Source organism: Tachypleus tridentatus, chromosome 13 (genome assembly GCF_004210375.1).
Source record: "Tachypleus tridentatus isolate NWPU-2018 chromosome 13, ASM421037v1, whole genome shotgun sequence".
Lineage (NCBI taxonomy): Eukaryota > Metazoa > Arthropoda > Merostomata > Xiphosura > Limulidae > Tachypleus > Tachypleus tridentatus.
This window is the reverse complement of record NC_134837.1, coordinates 14,575,154-14,594,374: the sequence shown is the minus strand read 5'-3', so window position 1 is coordinate 14,594,374 and position 19,221 is coordinate 14,575,154. Positions and strand designations below refer to the sequence as shown.

At 32.0% G+C, this 19,221-nt stretch overlaps 1 protein-coding gene across 8 annotated transcripts in view; it reads left to right on the top strand.

Annotated features, from left to right (window-relative positions):
• The first annotated feature begins 430 nt into the window (after positions 1-430).
• Positions 431-19,221, top strand: part of LOC143239114 (major facilitator superfamily domain-containing protein 12-like) — a 28,637-nt gene continuing 9,846 nt past the window's right edge. For 3 of the 8 annotated variants that reach the window (XM_076479952.1, XM_076479953.1, XM_076479945.1), the window contains exons 1-5: positions 747-872; positions 6,823-7,218; positions 12,487-12,694; positions 13,228-13,345; positions 18,782-18,961. In XM_076479952.1, the coding sequence (XP_076336067.1) occupies positions 6,924-7,218; positions 12,487-12,694; positions 13,228-13,345; positions 18,782-18,961 (801 nt within the window). In that variant the 5' untranslated portion in view covers positions 747-872; positions 6,823-6,923. Of the gene's footprint in view, positions 595-739; positions 873-1,374; positions 1,432-5,873; positions 5,898-6,822; positions 7,219-12,486; positions 12,695-13,227; positions 13,346-18,781; positions 18,962-19,221 lie in introns of those variants that run through there. The other 5 variants (XM_076479946.1, XM_076479949.1, XM_076479944.1 and 2 more) reach the window with 5 other exon arrangements.

Below are 19,221 nucleotides of genomic sequence, written 5' to 3'. Positions count from 1 at the left end.
AAGCTTAGAAGCACGCCTGTATTAAAGATGTACATTTCGGCTACTGAAAGAGCCTACATCTAAGCCTAATTATGTAATTCGATTGGTACAAACACGAGAATCACAAGAACAAACACACAATTTGTAGGCCTGTGATGTAATAAAACAATTCAACAGACCAAACTGTAGGGGGGGATGATTGTATGCACCAAACCCCCCACCTAAAATGAAGGGGGGATGTATACCCCCATACCCCCAAGATCTACGCCCCTGGTAGCCGAAAGAAAGCTGCAGGGAAGACAAGAAATTCAAATATTCTTACTAAAATAAAGGAAGAAAACAAAAGTACCAATGTACGTATACATACAGTTATAAAGCTTTCCTAACAGTCAAATAATATTTCAGAGTATATGTATTATTCGGTAAACCCCCAACTGCGTATTGCTACTTGTGGAAGGGAAGTAGTGGTAGTAATAATAACGAACTCGTGATACACCTTGCTTTTATGCAAATCACGTGAAAAGGGAGTAGTCAGTTGAATAACCTATCTGTTTCAATACTCTAAGAAATTATGGCACATATAATAATTTTAATTAAACATGACCAATAATGAAGGTAAGTTTAATTTGTAGATTCTTTTTAGATAACCTATTACTAAACAATAGTGGAACTTTGAAGTTAGTTACAATGACATGAGATTAGGAAATCGGTTTCGTAATGGTGTTGACTTTTCTCTGCCTGGGGAAACTCGGGTTAGACCCGATTAATGTTTACCACCCCACATGAAATCCCATAAAATACGGATAAGACATCCACTGCTAGTCTTGTAAGTGGTTGTTAATCATGTGTGTATCGTAGAAACTTGAGGGATTCATCATAACAGTACTTTTTAGGTAGTTTTATTCTATTACTTTTAGTAATTGTTGTATTTTTTTGGAGTTTTATCTCTCTCTCTCTTGGGGTAAAGTTTTTGTTGTTGTTTTTCTCGTGTTAAAATTGGATATTAGTTTCTACACTTGTACTTGTGCAAGAGCACATTAATAAACCTGGAGGTGAAACAAGTGGGGCTAATTTTGGACAAAACAAGTATTCACCGGTCTATAAGATATCGCTATAGCTGGACACTGGTCGTTTTGTTATGCTGTCATATTATTATAAACGTTACTTTTCGTATTATTATCAAATAATAATGTTAAGTTAAACTGATTAGAAAATAAACAAATTTAGGTTTGTACTTGTAAACGTAAAATAATTACCTAAATAAGTAATGTAAATCTTTAATTTTACTAATGTGCTTCATCAAACAAAAAGATAGTTTCAAGTGATAGTTGTATTTTATATTATAAAATCTATCGGTTAGTGAGAGATTTAATTTACTACTATAAATATCAACAGTAATTCTTAAAACCACAACTATTCTTCTAGTACCAGAAGAAGAGGAGTGGCTTTAATGTGAGTAAAATTGTTAGTTTATGTGTAAAATGCGAGATAAAGCTTCTACTCTTGAAGTTGGGGGTATTAAAAGAAATACTACGTAGTGATATTGAATGTTTGGGTGGCTTCTAATGGTTATAAAGGGAAAAGCTTTATAGTGAGTTTTAAAATTTCAGTAGTAAAAGAGGTCATATTTATAGCTTATTTTAAGCAAATAGATCAGTAAATATTATAGTCAAATCTTGAGGGAGATGTTTAGAAATTAAGATGGTTTTATTCAACAGTTGGTTAGAGAACATACAAAGGTTAATGCCATTTTGTATTTATTCTAACATCTAATAATATGAAATGGTTTCATAGGAAAGTAGTTTAGAAATATCTAGGTCCAAGTGATAGCTGCTCAATTACTTGAAATAAATTTTGATTTGCTATATGTGTGTATATAACAATGAGATTTTGTTTCAAAATTTTTAAAAAGAAACCTTTTTTTTTTTTTTTGGAAGAAATACAAATTATCTGTGAATTAAGCAACTGAATCAGTTGGAAGTACTGATCAAATGTAGAAAAAAATTTAAAAACTAATTCTTAGCTGAAAATGTCTAAACAAGTAAAGGTTTTGTTTTGTTTTCAAATACATTAAGATTAACAATGTATGAATGGGAATAGATCCTTTGAGGGTTGTTAGAGGAAGTTGTTGGGAGGGAGATTAAACTGTAGTTTTTCTTGTTTTTACTGATGAACATTTAATCAGTGTTTCTCATCATGAACAGTTACCAGATGATCATATTAATTCTGAACTGGTTAACAAAAAAAAAAAAAAAAAAAAAAGGGAAGTTTAAAGAATTAAATTTTGGTCCAAGTAATATTCACTTAAAGGTTTAGAAAAAAAGTTAATAATTTGATATGTGAGCTACTTAAAGTAATAAGTTATTGAAAATTGGGCAGAAGATCGTAAACTAGCTACAGTTGCTCTTCTTTTCAAAGGTGATAAAACTTTTAGTAATTATAAGCTTAGTACTGTTACATCAGTGGTGGGAACTTTTTTTTTTTGAAAGCCTGCTAAAAGATACTTTCCAAAGTAATTTAACAAATTTTAAAATGTTGTCAGAGTTTTAGCATGTTTCTACAAGAGTAAAATAAATCTTTCCCCACTGAAGTGTTGACATTCTGTGAAGAAGTTACTGCTTGTGCATGTGGGTTGTAGATTTGCTGTATCTGGATATTTCGGAAAGCATTTGACAATATTACACTTAACTATCTCTCTAGGATTTGGAATAGGTTGGCTTATTGGTTAGAGAATTGGTTAGATGGAAGAAATCTGAGTTGATATCTGTGGAGTTTATTTAAAGTGGATTAATGTTATGGGTGAGATACTTAAGAGCTCAGTGTTAGGACCTTTGCTTCTTTTGGTTTATATTAATGACGTAGATGAAGGAATGATCATTAAATTATATTTTTGGATTTTGCTGCTTGTGAGGAGTGAGCTAATACTTTGTGAAAGGACTTGGATTATTTGAGTACATAGTAGATGACTTTTAATTATAAGTGCAAGACATTGCATGTGGGTTATCACAATTTGAATTAAAATATAATTTTAAATGAGATTTAACCTTCACAGTGTTATGAAAGAAAATGATTTTAGTGTAATGGTTGATCAGTCTCTAAAGTCATCCAATCAGTGTGCTGTTGCTTATGGCAGAACAAATAGGATTTTAGGTCATAACTACAGAAATATTGAATATAAGTCTAAAGATGTTATGATTTCATTGTATAGGTTACTGGTCAGGCTACATTTGGAGTATTGTTTTCAGTCTTGGGCTCTTTACTAAGACATTGAATTGTTGGAAAGGGTTAAGAGGAGAGCCACTAAGATGTAATGGTTGTCATACTAGAATAGGTTTAAATCTCTACACTTTTAGGAAGGAAAAAGTTAGGATATATTAAGGGGATATATAAGGTTGGTAAGGGAATTAATAGTATTAATATATCATCTTGTTTTAATGTATAATAATAAGACTAGGGGACTCAGAAATAGAGTGGGAGTCATCTTCAGCTAAGGTGAATGCTGGTTTTGTGTTTTTTAATGTTTGATTTAGTGGATAGGACAGCCTAGATGGACCAAAATGTGACTTACTGTCCTACAATGGTATATTTTATTTGTTGTTTTTACCACATAACCAATGTTCAGTGTTTTTTTGTTTTTTTTAACCTTTCTATGAATTCTATTAGCATGTGATTTGCTGGTTGTTTTGTCATGATCCATTTCAGCAATTTAAAGTTCTGGCTCATATTAATCATTAAGGTGACACCCACTTGAGATCCCTAAGTTTTCTAACATTAGATCTTCTTTTTTGGGCTCACAATCATCATATTCATTTCGTGGCATGCCATTTATTGGGTGCTTGCAATCTTGTGGTGAATCGTCTTACCTGACCAGATCAGGTGTACCTGATGAAGTGCTTCTCTCTTCATCTTCATATTTTTGGTGCCTTTGTGATTTGTGGGGAGGTTTCTCATATTGATGCATTTACCACTGCCCTTAATCACCAGTTGCTTTTGTTTTGGTCCTCAGTTTCCCATCATTTGACTTTGACTACAGATACCTTTGGTAGGATTGGTCAAACAAGTTCCATTATGTGTATCCCCTACACAATTGCTTCATCAGGTAGCCTCTCTCACCAATATCACTCTGCAGAATCCTTCTGATTGCTTCTCACTGGGCCATTTAAACATGGTTTTCTTGATTTGTTAGTTATTCCCTTATCTGCCTCTTCCTTGATTCCCAGACCTTCATTGTCAGTTCCACAATGCGTCTTCCATCTTCAAGCCTAGCTTTTGTCTGGTCCCAGGCAAGCAGATTTGGTTTCTTGTATCATGTGGCATGGTACTCCATTCCTTTACCTCCATTTTAGCCCATTGCCTTGTGCTCTGTTTCACTTATACTTTAAGGTGCATTTCCTTCTCTTGGTATGTAGGTGGCATCAGTAAGACTTGTGAGAAATCAACATTATACATGCACTGTACCACCAACCTTGTCTTTTCCTTTATCCTTAGTGGCTCATGATGGTAACTTTTTCTTTTTGCCCATTTATCTTCCCTCTCTTTCTCTTCTCTATCTTTTATTCTGATGCAGATTGACTTTTGTGCCCAGTGTTATATTGCCCACACATCTTCCTTCAGGGATTCCCATTTCTTTATTCTGTGGCAACCCTCTTCTTCTTGAGATCTTTCTCCCTTTACCCTTGCCATTTTGGTTCATTATTTCATCTAGTTGGGTTATTCCACTTTGACCTCTTTCCAATATACCTTGTTCCATACCTCTCATTACATCTGACACCTCACCTTTCCCTTGCTCCTAGTCTTCATTAGCCTTTGGAGGATATTCTGCAGTGAGGCATGTGGACCATCCCTCCAATGTTCATCTTCTATCAGTTACATTGCATCTTCCCCCCCCCACCACCACGATTGATTTGTTTTAATATATTATTGTAAAACAATCTGTGTGCTATTTGTTTGTTTAAATTTATTACCAGCAAGTCTCGGACACCTTCTGTAAAGAATCCAGTTTGTATGTATATGTGAAATCTGAAAATATCCATGGTCTATTTGATATTTATATTTTTTGGTCATAAATGTTCCATCATTTAGAAGGTTATGGTACACCTGATTTTTCTAAGTATTTATAACTACACCATGATGAATACTGTTACTTCTAAAAATAATTATATTTAACACATGTGCTACTACTTAAATTGAAACGGTTATGTATATCTAACAATAATCCTCAATTCAAGAAAAAGTATTTACTGTAAATAATGTTAAACCTCCAATAAACTTAACTGTCATAGATAGATGGCATCAACAATCACCTTGTCGACCCCATAGGATCTGCCCCAGGGAGCTGAACAGATAGCCATGCTATTTCTGTGGATGCTACTTAAAGCTGAGTTAGTGTCTTTGAGGAAGAAGTAGGGCCCATTCATCAGATATCTCATTGTAGAAAACAATATTGAGGCTATCGGATATGCTGCCATCTTCAACCAAAATAACCGTTTAGGAGCATGAATCATTTCCAGAGTTGACCAAGCTTCGGGAAGGTCAGGGTGTAACAGATTCATGAACACCATTGTCTATTGCTAAGGTCTCAGTTACCAGATCATACACTTCTATTGCCAGTAAAAATGTGAAACCAGCTTGTAGACAGTAATTGCCATCAAAATTTCAGTTAGAAGATTTTTACATTATTCAGGACCCAAAGAGGCAAGAGGCCTTTACCTCAGTAGCCTTTGAAGCACCACCAGTCCAGAGAGGACTAGATGTGATTGAATTGCATCTCCATTGTAACTCAAGGAAGAAGTGTGCTGATGTATGATTGAGCTGGCCAGTACAAAAAGAGGATCTTAAAGAAATCTCAGAACATGGTTTAAACAATTGTAATGATAAATCACAAAACTATTACTATCTTCAAAGTTCTGCTGTTACAGGTGTGAGGTGATTTTGCTAAGGAAAGTTGAGTCTAAAACCAGTATTGGTTAAAATGTACATTTCTGTTTATTCATATAAAGTTTTGTGTGCATGTCTGTTTTGTCTTGATTCTTGTTGTTGTTTCTCTTTATCAACATTCTTTAAATGTAATTTGTAAAATATTTTGTTTTGTATGTAGATTTTAATGGAATTTCTTGTGGAGATATTAGTACACTTATTTTTAATATTTGTTTGTATTTTGGTTTTTTCACAGGTATTGTAAAGAATTATTTCTGATGTACACGATTGTAGTTGATTATTTTAAGTCTTTGTGAAAGTTAAGAGTAACTTGTTTTTATTTTAATGTCATTCCAAGTTTAATTCATTTTATGTATAAAAGACTTTTATTTGAAACTTCATTACTAAAGGTTTGTTTTGAATTTTAACTGTTCAGTACTAAAAGAGATGTTTAATGAATTATTTTTTGACAAGACATTAACAATTCACTAACTAATGCCGACGTACAATCATAATGTAATTTTTATGATATTGTTTTGTTGTTAAAAATTTAATTTAATGTTTGTTTAGCAATGTTAAAATTTTCCTTCTATAAATTAACTGCTGAGTAGCTTTTGTTTAAAGTGTTTCTGTGCAAATGTTTGAACATTATGTATTTTTTGTTCTCATTTTGCATTGCAACTCACCTGCATTCTGTCTATTTATTTCTTTGCTTAAACAAAATTAGTTTAGTAGCACTCATTAATACTTGATAATTTATTCTATTGATCTTAAATTATGAAGTAAACCTTGCTAACACTGTTTAATCTGAACATACTGTAGGTCCGAGTAAGAATTAGCTTGATGCTAGGTAGGCTTTTTACTGAATACTATTATTGATCCAAGTTGTTGTTGTTGTATAATAAATATATATATTTTTTATTTCAGATGTATGCAGTGTGAAGATACTCATCACTCGGCTATTTATATAAACACTTAATTTATTGGTACCTAGTTTATTCACTCAAGTTAGATATAATACTACAAAAATGGATGATTCAAGTTCAACTGTAGAAACTCCCACTCACAGCTTGTCATTATGCACAAGACTGGCATATAGTGTTGGGCACATTCTCAATGACCTTTGTGCTTCAATGTGGTTTTCATATCTCTTGGTGTACTTACATTATGTCTTGCAGTTTAACAATAACACTGCTGGAATATTAATGTTAACAGGACAAATTGCTGATGGTGTGGCCACCCCATTTGTTGGAATAGAATCTGACAAAATTGACAATTTCTGGTTATGTAGATATGGAAGGAGAAAAACTTGGCATTTGCTGGGTAACTATTTTATTATTTTGAGTTATTTAAGCTATAAATACTTCAAAAAAGAAGAAAACAAGGAGTAAATGTATGGTATGATTTAAGTTTCTTGGTTTTTATAAAACTCTGAACATACCATGAGTTTATACCTTGTTATATTAGTACATTGTATTGCAAGTTTTTCAGTTATTTGAAACTACATAAAATTTTTACATTACACCTGTGTGACAGAATTTGATTTTTGTTCTGTTTTAGTTTCTTTATTATTTTTTGATGAAATGCCTGTTCTTCCCATACAGAGTAAAGCTGTAGTGCTGAGACCTTACTATAGGGGTGTTGGGAGAGGCTACAGTCCTGGGGTCCTAGTGAAATATGGTATAAAGAATAATGTATTTTCACTTTCATAATATAATATAATTAAGGAAAAATTGCAGCCCTGCAGGAAATTGCTTTGCCTCAAAAATTACCTTTTTATTCAAAAAAAATGTAAATTTTCAACACAATTGGCTTCCATCTACCAGAAAAATTCTTCATACACCAATGAATGTACCATCAATATATGAAGACTTAAAAAAGTGGCCCAGTGACATAATTGTCCCTGGGGCCCAACCTGTCTCTTGATGTATCTGGTGGTGTTGCCTGTTATGCAAGAATGTAGAAAACTGTCATTCACTGTTTCAGTCAGGTGATTATCTCAATGTTATAACTTCCTCATGTTTCAATGTAATTGATCAACAGCAACATAGGTTGTACATCCATCCTAAGAATAGAACATTATAAAATTTGATATCTAATACAAGGATCCCTTTGTCATTTCTCTCAAGTCCTCAGTTTGATCAGTGAAGTTTAAGTCCTTTCTTTCTGAGTAGTGATATTCTTATTAAAGTTTGACTTTTAATGTTAAGTAATTGTAATTAATCCATCGTTTTAATATACGTTGTTAAGAGAGTTTATAGAGACAAATATAAATGTATTATCCTTCATCTTCTATACACACATGCACTATTTTGATTGTTTATGTGAGCTTAAATAAAGATTCTTTCATCATGTTTATGTATATTTATATTTAATCTCTCCCTTTCTCAAACTCAGTCCAAGAACTCTGAATTGTAATAACATTTTAGGTTAATGTGGGACCTATTGGTCAGTGTTAGCTGTTCCATCCTATAAGCTAAACTAAAACCATTAAACACTAAGTCTTAAAGCCAGCCCTTATAATTCACATAATTATCAAGCATTTTCTTAAACTTGCTTCAATTTACTGCTTCCACAACATCTGAAGACAACTTATTCCAAAGGCCAACTACTATGTTAGAAAAATAAAACTATCTTAGCTGAAGGTGACTCATACTCTGACAAAATTTGTTTGTGTCTATTAGTTTTACTATTCTTACTGTTAAATATCAATTATCTTTACAACCTGAAACATCTATATAAGTTAGTTCCCCCCTTAACTTTTCTTTCAAGAGAAAGCAGTTTGAGAGATTTCAGCCTCTCCTTGTATGACAACCCCTCTGCCTCAGACACCATTCTAGTAACCCTTCTCTGAACCCTTTTTAACAATTTGGTGTCTTTTTCTTAGGTAAGGAGTCCAAAACTGAAAACAGTATTTCAATAACATTATGACCTCTTTACATGTGTATTCAATATTTCTCTAAATACCACCTAAAATTGTTTACTTTAACATCAGCAACAGCAGACTACTTGGATGGTGGATCTGAAGCCTTATGACTGTATAAGACTTCTTGTCCTTTGGCAGTCAAAGCAATTCTACTGTAGCTATGACTGAAACTGCTTGAGGCTAATCTGTGATGATGAGAAAACCCATTTGTAGAGAAAATTATATATTTAAAAACGGCTGGTATGAGTAGAGAAAGCACTGGTAGAGGAGTGAACAACAGGTGTGAACCTGACGATGACCAACGTTGTGAACCTGACGATGACCAAAGAAGGTTGAAACGTTGTTCGCTCCTCTACTAGTGCTTTCTCTACTTGTACCATCCATTTTAAATATATAATTTTCTGCTTGAGACTAGTCAACAGGACTTATCTTGCCAGTAGGTAAGTCAGTGGTCACAAAATGGTGAAGGAAGCAGACTATGGGGCAGTGGTGAGCCTAAGTATACTACCAAAATAAAAATGAACCTTAGGTCATGCAAAACTGATTAGTAACATTCCAATTGTACTTCTTTATTCCACCACCACAGAGTTGCATGTTGAGATCTTAGTGTTTCCATCACACTGTACTTTAAAATTTAGGACATCTAAGCCTAGTAATTGTTGAGAGGAGTAGGCTCATTTCTCCTCTACCATTCAAGGGTACAGCCAAAGAAGGTTTAGACCACCTCTCTAATTTCTTCAGACAAATCACTGTCCAGAAGGATAAGATTCAGCAACAGGTATTTTATTTCCTAATGCTTGATCTGTATGAATCAGTGAAACATTTAAATAAGGAGGAAAGAGATGAGATTGTCTGTCTGTTCTCAGTCAACCAGATGAAGAAGTGATACCACTTGGAGACCTCTTATGAGAGGATTAAACCTGATCATACAGTTAGGATGGTCATGTGGTTGAAATACCAGTGACTAAAAGAAGATGGTGTGCCTTACTTTTTTCTACTACACTGCATGATTTTCAGCTGATGATTACGGTATCCACAATTAAAGACTGGTATGAGTCTAAAAACTCAGTTAAAAGGGTTTTGTAGCTCTTGTTTTCCAGGTTGGGGAGCTATTTTACCAAGGCCAAATGTTTTGTGAAAATATTCAACTAGTCTCACAAAGTGGTGAGATCATTTTAGAGAATATCTTTTGATCCTTATCACATCAGAAGAATATGGAGTTTGTTGTATTTCTTCTGAATGTGTGTATGTCACACACACACACACACACACACACACACACACACACACACACACACACACACACACACACACACACACACACTGTTGTAGCAGCACATGTGGTAATTGTATCTTGCTATAATTTTAGTGAGAAAAAAAGTTTAGTTGCATTCTGTTTATGATTATTTATTTTGTGATTCCTGAAATGCAGTATGTTGGGTTTAACAGCACTTTACTGGAGTGTAGTCACTGATGCTTAACTGTAGAAAGTGTTCTGAGACTATTACGGAAGTAATTTGCATGGGAAAGGGAACAGTCTGTTATTAGCTATTAATGTATGTGATGAAATTTAATTAGGATATATGTATACCACATATAATTGTATAAATAAGTGTGTGGTCCTGCATTCATGTAGGTTTGTTTGTTTTTGTATTTTGCACAAAGCTACTCGAGGGCTACCTGTGCTAGCTGTCCCTAATTTAGCAGTGTAAGACTAGAGGGAAGGCAGCTAGTCATCACCACCCACCGCCAACTCTTGGGCTACTCTTTTACCAACGAATAGTGGGATTGACTGTCACATTATAACACCCCCATGGCTGAAACAGCGAGCATGTTTGGCGCGACGGGGATGCAAACCCGCGACCCTCAGATTAAGAGTCGCACGCCTTAACACGCCCGGCCACACCGGGCCCATGTTCATATAGGAACATTACAGGAAGTTATTTATGAATAATGAATCATTCACAAACAAAAACAGTTTGGTGTAAATAGAAATAAGTAATTTATTTGATCCGAGTGATAAAGCTGTCTGATATCAGGTCAACTGCAATTACTGGCCCATAATGTTATTTGAAGATCCAATACACCTACTACTTTTAATTAATACATATAATAGACTAGTTAGACTTCTCAGTCACAATGGAGTTTACAGTTTAGTGGACACTGTCCATTTCCCTAAAGCATATCAGATTAAACTACATCCACATCTTGAGAAAATATGTGCCCATGATGTGACCAACCCTAGAAACATTGAAAGTGTGCCCCCACATAGTGTTAGTAAATGGTTTAGAAGCAAATAATATGAAGGCAGTTAAGGTTTGTATAATTCTTTGGTAAGTAATACATTTTAAATGCTTTTAATGAGTATGTATTGCAGCAAATTGTTTGTGATATTTGACAAAAATAATTCAAAGAAATAATAAAATATCCTCAAGTGCTGGATCTACATGCACAGGAACTGTTGTAAAGTTAAAATTTATCCATGGTTTGATTATGATGTAAAGAATGACCCATTTGTTTAAAAAGCCTGCATCAAAAAAAATGAATCAATATTTTTAACTGTTGGACAAGATCTAAGTACTTTTTCCATCACTGGATATTTTTTGGTTATTCAAATGTCAGTGGTCAATTTGTATAGCAACAAGTACAGTGTGTCCAAAAATGAATATATCAAAAATATAGTTGAATAACTCTCTATTTGAGATAGCAACAAAATCTGAATATAAATACAACTAATAGGTTCATAACTTTTAGTTCTAATAATTACTGGACTTCTACATGTTTTTCATCATTTGTTATAATTTATTTAATTCTATGTTCAAATTCTGAGTAAACTTTTTTTCAACACAGCAGTGACAATGGATAAGATAGTATTATGAATCCAGTGTTTCAGTTCTTCAAAGTATTTTGGTTTGTTATGGTATAAGTTTCTTTTAAAAAAAGAACCCAAAGGTGAAAATCTAAAGGGGTTAACTAGAGTGAATGAGCAGACTGTTCAGTAGGTTCTTACTTACTAATCCAATGCTCTTGAAGAGTTTGGTTGAAAAACACTTTAATAATTGGTAAAGTGGGGTGGTGCTCCACCCTGTTGTAAGATAGCTCTTTGTGACAAGCCTGAGTTTCTCGGAGTTCAGGACTAAATAATTCTTGGAGCATGTATAGATGCAAATTTCCAGTAACAGTTTGTTTGTCAAACAAACAAGAACAAAACTAAAATTAATACAACAAAACTTACAAGCACAATAACGGTATTTAAATTCAGTTTTTGTTATCTTGAATAACAAAAGTTATTCAACTTTAATTTCGATATATTCATTTTTGGACACCCTGTATTAGTCAGTCCTTTATTATGACATTATTTGTTTTGTATATTATACATAAATTAGGATAATGCTTTGATATTGTGCTTTATCTGGAGTAAAGAGATTATCTTCCTGATAGAATTGCTATATATTTGTCTATTTCAGATTTTAAAATTCCACATTTACTTAACTTTGTTGACCTGAGTGTTTAAGAATATTTCCTAATGTATGAAAAATACCTCTAGAACAATCAAGTTATTCTACTTCAGTATAATAGCATTGTGAAATTAATATTAAAAATACATTTTTAGGGCAGGTATGTACATTATTTAAATTTCTTTTTCATAATTATTTAAATATTAGGTACCATTTGTGTCCTGGTCAGCTTTCCATTTCTGTTTTCCAAATGCTTTGGATGTTCCGAGGCACATGAAGGTGCTCAGCTAGTTTATTATGCGGCTTTTATAATCATTTTCCAGTTTGGTTGGGCTTCTGTTCAAATCTCTCACCTCTCTCTCATTCCTGATCTTACTCCAGTTTCTTCTGAACGAGTGGAACTGAATTCCTTGAGGTAAAGTCACTTCTTACTGATAAATTAATTCACTCTGTGTACTTATGTGTGTAACATCTGATCCTTTAATGTTCAAAATCTTGCAACTGAAGAGTAGCCATTGAAGGCTGCTTTCCATAAAGTAAATGAATTTTACTTAAAGAAAGGATTGAAATTATTATTATTATTATTTATGATTCTTCTGAAATTTAATTCATTTTTTCATAAATGATACTTGTATGGAATGTAAAATATTTCTGTAAATATTTGTGCACATTATTGTGCTGTTTACTTCAGTGGAAGGAATTTCCTAGTTAATTACTAATACTGAACTGTATTTATCATAATTTTGAAATTATTGAACTTTCTTTAAAATTGTGATTATTTTGTGACAGTCAGTTCTATCAAAAAATGTTTCTCTTGCATATGTTATTTTAAATTGTTTTTCACTTTGAACATTTTTGTTGCTATATTATCCTAACATGATGTATATTTTTCCTGTATGGAGAGCAGGAATTAACTACATAATCTTGTTGGAATTGTTCATATATTAGGTATGCGTTTACTGTGGCTTCTAACATTTCTGTTTACGTAATCACGTGGGTTTTTCTTGGTGCTGGAAGTACAGATAAAGACCATTATTTAACACCAAGTGATGCACCTTTGTTCAGAGTAAGTAAACATCTATTTTATGTGTTAATTGATTAATTAAATTATGAGTCTGAGCCTTTATGTATCCTCTCTTAGTATTATAGAGGAATAGAATCAGATAAGATACACAAAGGGAACTTTCAGTGGAGTTTGTGTGTGTGTTATGTTTAAATTGTCTGTTTTGTCATGATTGGGTGGTTGCATTGGGAGAAGAATCAGTTTATGTATAAACCATATTTCACTTTTTCTCTCTCTTCATGTGTAGCATATAATGTTTTTGGATTAGTGAGAATAATGTCTTGTGAAAGATGGTTTATTTGGGGAGGTTAAGCCTTCCCAGTCCTCTTGTATGCATCACTTCTACCTTACAGTATGAAACAAAAACCTTTGTAAAAAAAAAAAAAAAAAATCTCCTTCTGTGGAACTTGACACAGAATTTACTTAGCTAACTTGATTTCAGTCAGAGTAATGTCATTTTATTTAAAATCTAAATGTGTGACTGATTTTGTAAATCTATAAAACTAAAATGGTTTTTCTCAGTTATATAAATGTAATTTCAATATATTTTTTTTTTTTATTGTTTACTCAGTTTAGATAACTACAAGAAATGTTATTTTCTGCTTGTGTGATTTTGTATACGATATAGGTTTTTCATAAGACTAAAGTGTGAGTGATGTCATGATATACATTTACAAACGTATGTATTTTTAGTTTTCAAGTGTGATATACTATAGCTGAACTTTTGTTGTCATTGTTACACTTTATTTATTTTTGGATTTTTACTGATTGCAGAAGAAGTAATTAATACTGAGCATGATAAACTGCACATATCTAAATCAGGTTTACCAAAAGCATGTTTGTGAACCTTGTTTTCCAGGTTCATGGTAAAAGAAAAGTTAAAACTTTGTTCTTTTCTTTGTGTTTTTTTGGATATTCTAAGAATGGCTACGTTGCTACAGCCCTGTTATCTGGGTCAAAAATTGTTTTCAGTAAACAGTGGGTATAAAAATTCTGTAGTTCTGATGTTCTCAACATATAATTAATGTATGAAACTCCATAATATTGCTTTTTCAATTAATTTTTGGACAGTTTCTATTGGTTATGATTCTGTTATGATATTTTCTTTTCAACTGCTTGAATAACAATTATATGTCTGGTAATCTTGCAGAAGTGGACCCTATCATTCTCTCAGTAGCCAGTGGTTGTAAAAAAAAAATTGAACTGTTTTGTGGAGGTCTATTCCAGTAACATAAAAAGGAAAATTGAAAGAGATAACTGTTAGTTTTCCCTGTACTATTATGTTTTGAAGCAGATAGAATCTTAATCATTTCTTTTCATGAAATGGTGATTTCTTCCTAGGGCTGATATACATTGTTTCTCTTCATGGAGCAGTGGTTTCTTTCTAGGGTTAATATACAGTCTGTTTCTTTTAACAGGGCACTTATTTCTTCCTAGGGTTGATTTACATTGTTTCTTTTCATGAAACAGTGATTTCTTCCTAGGGTTGATTTACAGTCTGTTTAGTGATTATTATCAGTTCAAGATGAGAGGCTACTTTAATTTCAATCATGTTCATGAAACATAATTACCATTTTAGTGTTTTTATTATAGAAAAATAAGCAGGAAGGAGAAAGAAGACAAACTTTATGACATAACTGACAGCCACTCTTCCACTCCTTCTTTATTTTATAGTTCCTTTGTCAGTCAGCAGTAAGTTTATGGACTTGCAACACTAAAATTAATGTTGAATTCACATTATGTGTTTAGAAATAAATTTATATTTTGTATGAAACTTGATGTAACAAGTTACTCTTATGTGGTTAAATATAAGAAAAGCATGGTTAAGGATAAGCAACTTAAGGAATTCCATCGACTGTATTAACAGTTGATCATGTGCTAGTTTACAGAAAGATTTGGTTCATGGTTTTAAAGAACCACTTACTATTCAAAGTAATTGAAATGTAACCAGTGATGCTCTTGGAGCTTATGACATTTAGGTTTGCCAAAACTGAAACATAAATATAAGTTTATAAAACCAAATTCCCATTTTTTTTTTTTTATTTATTTATTTATTTATTTTTTTATTCTGGTGGGCATAACAAAGGTTGTCCTACATACAGCTTTACCACTTAACAAGCAAGCAAAAAACAAAAATCAGTTGCTATGATTTTCAAGCTAGATGAATTCTCAAAATCCTCAGATGTTAAGTTTTCATTTTGATTTAATGCACGCATATATATACATACTGACTCTTTCCTGTTTATTACAAATTTATCATTCTGTTATTGTGCAGTGATTCATTCTCAAGATCACTTGAGAGTACTACCATGAACTTCTCTTTGTTTTCTCAAATACACAGTTAGTCATAATAACTTGTGTGAACAGTGTACAATATTATGTTTAGGTGTTTAAGTTATATTTCGATTATAGTGGTGTCTACGGAAATATCACTGGAAGAAATTGGTAATGACTAGTGTTTCGTGACATGAGGTAAGTGACTGTTTGTTAATGAATTAATGTTAAAAAATATTAATAGGATTTTTCTGACTTCAACTTTGTGGTTGAAATAATTGGGCCATCAGTGTGTGGTGTCTTGGTTTACACACAGATTAAATACAATCTTATTTAAATATCCTTGAATTACTTTTATTAGTAATAATAAGTTTACTGTAGAGTGATGCTGTAAACAGTTTGTTTTTTTTCTGATTTTTTTGTCCCACTCTGCAAACGAGCGAGTTTTATCTGTTTGCATCTATCTGTCCATCTATTTTGACCTTGTGGATGGGTTATTTTAGGAATGGATAGATAGAAAGGTTTTAACCAAACTTATAAAATGATTATTTAATACAAACTTCTAGACTTTATTAATTTTTGAACGTTACTGGGGAATGGTTGAGGTCAGTTTGAAGTATAGATGTTTCATAAACATAGTTTTCACTTGTTCCTATTGATTCATCTCTAATTGGTATTTATTGTGTATGTAATTTTAAGATACAACATAGCAACTCGTAGAACGGTTCTGTTCTTTTTCTTTCCTTTTTTTCAACTACAAACTTTTAACCCATGGTTCCATTATCTCTTGACTAATTTGCGATACATTTACAGTTTTGGTCTTAGGAGGTCAAATCCTTTTGATGTATTTGACTTCATCCAAGCTCTCTGATTAATTTGCTGTAATCCTGCTTAACATAATTTTGATTGTTCTTATTTTGAAATGTTGTGTGGAGTTAAGGGTTCTGCAACTGACTTACTTGGTCACATGTGTGGTATGAAGTCACACTTGATACTGATATCTGTTGATAAAAGTCTCTTATGTTGAATTTATCTCAATACATCTGCTTATTTGTTAAGATAATCACCACTAAAACAGTAGTTTCTGTTTTTAATAGGTTTTTTTAGACTTGTACAGTTATTTCTTAGAATATTTTAAAAAGATTTTCATGTTTTGAATGTAACAGTTTCCAGTTTTAACATATCTGTTCACTAGTTTTCTTCTTTATAAACAGGTTTTTGGTTCAACAATGTATTAAGTCAACCTTGTTTTGTATTGGAAAGGTTAAAGTTGGTTGGTTAAGAGTTTTTATAAGCCAACATTAAAGATGTAAAAGGTCAAATTTTAAGGGTATGTAATACTTGTTATACAAAACCTATACAGTATTTATGATTTAAGGTTGTAATTATTTATAATAATTAACCCTCATTATGAGCAGATCAAAGTGCACATGTGACCTTTTTTGAGAGTTACATTCAAGATTTAATTAGACTACTTTATTATCATGTTAGATAAAAAAATGTGTACAATTAAAACATAGTTAATAAATCAAATTTAAATATCATATGGTTTTAAGTTCTTAAATTTTATAAGGAATTATTTTTAAAAATCCTCATTCTCATCTAGTGTGAGAATTGTGACATTTGTTCTCAAGTTATCTTCTCTTAATTTTTTGTAATTAACTCTACCACATCCTTGTGGTTACATGTGTTTGATTTTTGTAACTAACTTTACCAAGCTCTTATTGTTACACATTTGTAATTTTTGTCTTTGTAACTTTATTGCTGATTAAAATTTACAGTTGAAATACATTATCCATATATTTAAAGGGTATATTGAAGTTCTTAGACAATAAAGTTTAATTTGGTTCTTTGAAACTGACTGTCTTAATTTTAAAACAAGGATTCATAATTTTTACCTTTCAACCAAAACTTAATTTAGAAGTTATGGAGGTTTCCCTATAATTGCCAACCTGTTTCTTACACAACTTCTCTATAGCCATTGCCCATGTGTGCTTCATGAGCTAATTATTGTGTTTTGTTAGAGATTCTCCAACATGAATCGTAATGTGACTGTGTTTGAGTGCAAAAGATTGTTAATAAATTCTTAATCTTTTAATTGTTTTCATCTTTTTTTTGTTTTGTTTTCAGTTAGTACAATTTTTGGAGAAATGTATAGTTGTTTTTCACAAACTCACCTGGTTAGTTAGAGAGTATATACAAACAATTGTTTTTATATTTGATACTTACTCAACATGAGTCATGAATCTCTTTTGTATATAAAACACATGATTTAAAGAATAAATATGACTTTTCATGGTAGTAAAGATAACTTGATTTTCAGAGGAAGCATTGAAAGTACCTCTTCATGATTCATTGTGGTGGGTTTTCAAGTTTAACAATTTCTGAGAGGAGTAAGAAAATTCACCAGTTATCTAACTAGCTACAGACATTCTTCATCAATCACACAGTTTGTCATGAGCCCCAGATATCTCAGCTTGCCTAAATGTTGAGGCTATTCATGGTACATTACCTTCCCAAATTACAAGATTTTTAAATAGAATGGAACAACTTTAATATATTACTATTCATCCACATTAATGGAAAGGAAACTGTTAAACAAGAAACAAACCATGGTAATCAAAATCCCATACCATTTACATTAATTTTGATTATGACAAAGGAGAATGAACAAGTGAACTTCAGTGAGTAAAGATACTTCATGAAGTAACACTTCATAATTTGTCAGTGAAATGAAGACATTACAAGACAACTATTTTACCAAGTGTCTAGTAAACCTATGCAATTTTCACTTTGTACACTTTTGTTGTCCATTTGAATATTGTATTTTTATTAATACTTTAGAAGTAGTGCTAACCTACATGAATAACCTGCTGGTAAAGAATTTATTTTTTGTTTGTTTGAAGTGGTAGCAGTATAGAGACCTTGTAATACATACATTGTCTGATATTCTATAAAAATAAAATGTATATTATTATAAGCTATACTACTTAAAAGGAATCAGATGTATGTTTTTATATTGGTATGTGACATATTTTATATCCCCATGTAATTACTTTGTAGTGTGTTTGAAATAATTTGCTACAACTTTCATTTGGTTGTTTGTTTATGTTACATGTTATGCTTATACCAAAGATCCTTATAAAGCCATGAACTTTCTTTCAGAATATAACTCTGACTGTTTTGGGAGTAGGATTTCTCTTCTCTGTAACATTCCATATTTTTGTGAAAGAAAAAAAACCTCAGACTCATCCTCAGACTGCAAGTGATGAAGTTGATTTTGATCTTGATCACTTGACACATCTGACTTGGAAAGAATGGTTCAGAGAACCACAGTTTTATCAGGTAAACTATTTTAGACTCTAATTTGAAATGGAAATGTATCAAATAAAATTTGACAGATATGCAACTTGAAGTTTACATACTTGTGTACTTAACATTTTAATTTACATACTTGTGTACTTAACATTTTAATTTACATACTTGTGTACTTAACATTTTAATTTACATACTTGTGTACTTAACATTTTAATTTACATACTTGTGTACTTAACATTTTAAATGTTTCCAGTCCGTGTATATAAAAACAAGTTATACAATATATA